The 6,149-nt window shown below is 28.5% G+C and overlaps 1 protein-coding gene across 1 annotated transcript; it reads left to right on the top strand.

The window, feature by feature from the left end:
- Positions 1-3,801: 3,801 nt before the first annotated feature.
- Positions 3,802-5,507, top strand: LOC119664836 (probable ATP-dependent RNA helicase DDX53; the record flags this gene model as incomplete). The annotated part of the gene is made up of 6 exons (XM_038074210.1): positions 3,802-3,846; positions 3,918-4,393; positions 4,453-4,846; positions 4,901-5,041; positions 5,123-5,223; positions 5,278-5,507. Coding segments are annotated over exons 1-6 (1,387 nt in total), but the record flags the coding sequence as incomplete, so codon positions are not given.
- Positions 5,508-6,149: the final 642 nt, after the last annotated feature.

The raw sequence follows: 6,149 nt of genomic DNA on the forward strand, positions 1-6,149 counted from the left end.
GGGTCCAAGTGCAATGCATATGTAGCATTGGTTGCGGCGTGTATTAATTTATGGCGAAGCGGAAATTCAATTTAAACACGTTTCAATGCACTCCATGATGTTGTACGCCATTTTTCACACGTAAACACACGCAAGTGAACATACACAATCCACACACACAAATACACAAATGCACAAATACGCACGAAGTTGCAGGACACGCTTGGTCCTTGAATGCATTAATGCGTGTATGTGAATTATGTTGGTCGAGTGAATTAAATATGCTTTTCGCGCTGCTTACATTGTATTTGTAGTATTTGTAGCTTTAATGAAATGATATCATTGTCCGTAATTTAGGTTAGCAAAATTGGTTTATTAAAACCTTTTAATGGCTCTCACATAATTTAATGGTGCCTTCACATACACAAATGGATGTATTATGGTATGAATTACAATTTAGTATTTTGATCCTGAAAGCGAATTTGAATGGAATTGATGTCTACTAATGCTTGCCCAAATAATACTAAAGGTTATTTTAGGCTTTTATGTATTTTGATATATGAAAATTTGTACGGATTCATCTTTATGTGAATTGCAAGTCACACGTGTCCTTAAGATATTCAACTATTATGCGTTACACATGTTAATTTGAGAATAAAGTAATTTGCTTACATTTCATTTTAAAATTAATTAATTTTATGTGAATTAAGACACTATTAAGATATAAAATGAATTTAATTAAAAATAAATAAACTCATGATAAATTTATTTTGGAAATGTAAATAATTACAAATTAAATAACATAATAAAATAATTATAAATAAAATTAAATTATATACGGACTCTACACTAATTAAATACTTCGATTATTTCCTAAGACCACTGACGATAAGTACTTGGCAATACTCGAAACGGCGTTCTGTGATCAGCCAAATTTCAATAAATTAAGTAAAATGTTTGTTATTGTCTTTTCTTTGCTTTTCGAATCCGTCTAACTTTTACGTAGTTTGTTTTCATCATAAAGACGCATCACCTTTTCTTACTGGTCTATATCATTTGGAGCATATTTCGTTTGTAGGTTTTTATTTTGTAATATACCAATATATCAACAGGATCTAAAGCAATTTTTATTATATATAAAATTTATTATTTATATTTAAAAACGTTTTATAAAATATAAAATATAATATATATTTATCTAATATTTCAACTATCTTCGATAGTCATCTTCAGAGAAACAAAAGATTTAATAAAGCTATAAAATTTTATTAATTGTTAATTTGTATTATTAATTATTATTAGTCATTAATTCCTTTAATTGTTAATTAATTGTAATTATTAATACTTTTAATTAATTATTACTCATTCTAATTCTTAATTTTTACTGTTAACTTGTTGTTATTGTTAATTAATTTTAATTAATAATTGTTTTGATAATTAATTGATTTTAATTATTACTACTTTTAATTATAGATTAGTGTTAAATATTAATTATTTTAAAGGGAAATTTCTATTATTAACTTATTATAAATATTAATATATTTTAATTATAAGTAGTTTTAATTATTAATTAATTATAAATTATAACTATATATATATTATAAATTATAGATAAATTATGAATTATAAATAAGTGTTAATTATTAATTATTTTAACAGGAAATTTTTATTATTCAGTTCTTGTAATTATTAATACATTTTAATTATTAATCTTTTAATTATTAATTAATTTTAGTAATTAATACTATTATTTATAAATTAGTTTTAATTTTTAATAATTTTAATAGTTAATTCTTGTCATTGTAATAATCAATAAATTCTTATTATTATTACTTTTATTATTATTACTTATAATTATTATTACTTTTAATTATTGTTAATCTTTGTTATTAATTAATTTCAATTATTAATTTGTTTTAATTATTATTAATTTTTGTTCTTAATTAAGTAATGCAATAATGAGTTAGTATGTAGCTAAGCATTTGTCAGCTTTTACAAAAGTGTTTCATATATTGAATATTAGATAAAACAGCCTACCGAACTGTCTAGTAAGAAAATAGTTGAATTGTCTATTGAAAAGGCTGTCAATATAATTTTTAATGTGGTGTTCTTATTGCTTTCGCCCTATTAAGGGTGGGAGAACCCACATAGTGAGAACTTTTTGTCATTTTGTTGCAGAACTATTTTCTTTTAAGATAAAAATTTTCCCATAACTGGAAACCGATGGAAGAAGCACATCTATTTATATTTATACTTACATATATATTTATATTTATATTTAAATTTATAATAGGTGTGTAGTAAAATGAAATCCATTTTTTTTTGCATTTACCATAGGTGGAGTAATCCGATTTATGTTAAATATGCGTTGCTCTGTTCGTTAATTTGTGGCCATTTTGAAGATAATTGTATTATGTCTCTCTCATAGAAATCTTCGTCCCAATTAGCAAAAAACTGAGACAGTCGATTTTCACAAGCCTCTATTGAGCGAGTTTTTCAGCAATAAAATCGACAGACATTGATAGAAACATATTGTAATTACTTGGTACCAGGTTTGGAGTATAAAATAGATGTATCAGAACTTTCCAACCAAGCTACCGGAGCTTTGAGCGAGTCATTATCTATGTGTGACCTGGCATTGTCCTGATGGAACACAATTCCTCACCTATTGCCCACAGCTGGCCGTTTCTATGCGATTGCTTCCTCCAGATGATCCAATTGTTAACAGTAAAGCTACAAATAAAGAGTTTTGCCATAGGGAAGCAGTTCATAGTAGTTGATTCTCTGCCAATCCTACCAAACACACAGCAAATCTTCCTGGCTGTCAATCCTTGCTTGGCCACTACAGTTTTCGCTTGGCGTTGTCGTAAATGATCCATTTTTTATCAGCAGTAACCAACCGTTTTAAAAATGGGTCAATTTTGTTACAATTTTGCAGCGATTTGCAGATGTTGGTCTATGCGGATTTTTTGCGTTAGCTGTTGTGGCACCCATACATCGAGCTTCTTTTTGTATTTAGTCTTATTGAAATGGTCACAAATGGTTTTTTTGTGCAATCTTCAGTTCTTGGGCAATCGAAACAGTGCTTACATTGCTTACGGACGGTCGAACTCAAAAATTTCCATGATTTCATCAATATTTTCGAAAATTAACCTTACAGTGTGTAGCGTATCTTTGACATCGAATTTACCGAAGTGGAATGGACGAACTCAAAATTGCGATTGATTAGCTGCTATAACATCTGTTACAGGACCATAAACACTATACAAATTTTCAGCCACCTAACTTTCGTTTTCTCCTTTATAAAAGAAAAACTGTAAAATATGACGTATTTTCTCTTTGCAAGTGTCTAATTTTGACGCGTGCTGAAACAAAACTGAGTTAACCAATTAACAGACTATCAAAAGATTTTTTTAGAACGAAATCTCATCTTTCCAACGTCGTCTAGCGATCATATGTATGTTGTGAAAATAATGGATTTCTTTTTACTACACTTATATTTGTATTATATTTCACTTTTCTGTTAAATACTAATCATTCTAATTTGAATATAACATACTATTATAAATATTTTTATGCTGCAGCAAACAGTTTGGTTATAATTCTCATTTACTTAAGTCTTCCCATACATTTGCACAACATTTAATAATTTTCACATTCAACGATCATACATCGGATTTTAAACTCACGCTAAATACGAAGATTGAATGACCGTAATATTTCTGCTCATCGCAGAAATTAATTAAAAATTCAACTATTTTTATTGACGTACTAGAGAATTTTCAAGTATTCCTATATTTCACTAGCTGGAGATATCGCAAAATGAGTGAAGAGAGCGCTTTATGTAACATTAAAAATTGCGAAAGCGTAAGTACAAATTTATTTGACAATTAAAAGTTTTTGTGATACTTTAACAGCTGCAAATATCTATATTTTAGCCAAGTTGCGTAGGTCATCCACATGTCAAAAAGAATATTTATATTGAATGTGATGAAATTGAAGATTGGCTACCAACTCTAGTAGAAAAATATTTGACGGTTAATAACATCACCGCATCGCGGTTATCCAAGTCAAATATTGAGCATCTGTATAAAATACCAAAACCCATTCAACGCTTCGTACACATCTATAACGAACATATGTTACAAAAATTGTTTAAACTGGGTTATAATGATCCAACTGCCATACAGAAACAAGCATTGCCCATTATGTTAAGTGGAGAGAACGTGATTGGAATATCTCCAACACGCTCAGGCAAGACTTTATGCTACGTTATTGGAAGTATTTTACATTTTCAGTCGCAAAAAACACGAACTTGGAATCGCGCGGGTCCGCGATTATTAGTACTATCTTCCAAAGAAAAGCGTGTTTTGAAAATCACCGAAGTGTATAAGAAATTTAATTCGTGCAATAAGTAAGTTACATAAAAACCAAAGTTTCCGAAATTTCTGACATTTGGAAAAACCTTTTTAGCTCAAGCATACTCGGTGATTATGAAATATGTAGCACCTTCCACAGGACTCATCCCGACTGTATTATTTCCACACCACCCCATTTTTATGATGTTATTGTAGACAAGAGAATTGACATCTCTTTCTTCAGCTACATCATATTGGACAGTGCAGATGACATGTGGTGCGCTGGTTTTGAGAAATACATTTTATTTATTTTAAACCAGTTGCCACCGGTACGCCAGATTGTTATGATGAGTGTGACTTTTCCATCATATCTACAAACATTTGCTGAGCAGCATATGTGTGAACCAATTATCGTAGAAAATGCACCACCAGTTATTGACCCAGCATTGAGTCCATCAATTAAACAACATTTCAAATATGCCAGAACGGACAAGGATAAGTATCAAATGGTAATTTTGTTGAATTGTTATATTTGATCACAAGTGAAAATAAATTTCTTTTAGTTGCTCAATTTCGCTAAGGGATTGAAGCCACGTGAAGCAGTTCTGGTGTATTGTTTGAATAAGGCAAGGGCTATTGATGTAGCAAGTACCTTGGCAACTAAAAATTTAACAACCCAATGTGTAGAGTCATTGATCACTGAGGTAAAATATTTACAGCCAATACATAATATGAATTCCCGTATTGATAAAAGTATCTTTCATTTCAACTGATTGCTTGTACAGAATGATTGGTCTAGTACGGAGAAGTACATTCAAGATGATGCTCTCCAAATTATAACCGACTATGAATATTCAGGAAAAAATTTCCCTTTTTCCCCGTTTAAGTAAGTTTATTTGTAAATTTGTGCATGAAAAGTAACTATAGTTTTTCGTTCTAGGTTTATGTTTCATTTCGATCTACCAACTGATATTTCAATATATAAGGAACGTGTAAATCGTGCAATGAGAAAACGACAGGATTTCATTTTCATAACATTTATTTCACCTTCCGATAAATTTATTATCCAAGGCTTACACAAATATCTTACAGATAATAAGCAAATTATCCCAGGTTTTATTGAAGATATGTTTTTGCAAACAAAGGAAACTCAAAAGAAAAAAAAAACAAGCAAAATACCAATATTAATTAATTAATAATTAACTAATAATAACCAATAATACCAATAATAAAATTAATTGAGATTAATTTAAAATTTTTTTTTTATTAATAAAAAAAAATAAAAAAAAAAATTTTAATTTTTTTAAATTAATTATTACCTTAGAAATAATAATGACATTTCATTGGAATTTAAATAAGTATATTCTTAATATGTTATATATATGTACACATATACATATCAAAGAACTTAAAACTTTTAATAAAAACAAAAAAAATACTGTGTCTGCACTGACTAGATTTTGGCAAGATCTTCGCACACACTTTAACTAATTCACTACATATGTAAATTTTTATTTGTAGAAAAAATTCAAAAATAACACGTAACAAATAAATATAGATAAAGTCTAGCTAGTGTAGAGGTCCAGTAAAGGTGCTGGTTGTTACCAACTCCATGTAATCACAATTAACAATTTGTTCAAATGTTAAGTAATAAGTACTTTATATATAGAAAAATTTATTGTTTAATAAAATAAATTAATAATTACCTTTAAGCGCATTTATAGGATTTATATATCTTCGATGAGAAGAACGATGTTATGTTTATAAATTTCATCTATGGAATACTTGAAGAGTATGAATTTTTTGTTAATG

The sequence above is a fragment of the Teleopsis dalmanni genome, unplaced genomic scaffold (genome assembly GCF_002237135.1).
Source record: "Teleopsis dalmanni isolate 2A unplaced genomic scaffold, ASM223713v2 unscaffolded_contig_2712, whole genome shotgun sequence".
In the NCBI taxonomy this organism is placed as follows: domain Eukaryota; kingdom Metazoa; phylum Arthropoda; class Insecta; order Diptera; family Diopsidae; genus Teleopsis; species Teleopsis dalmanni.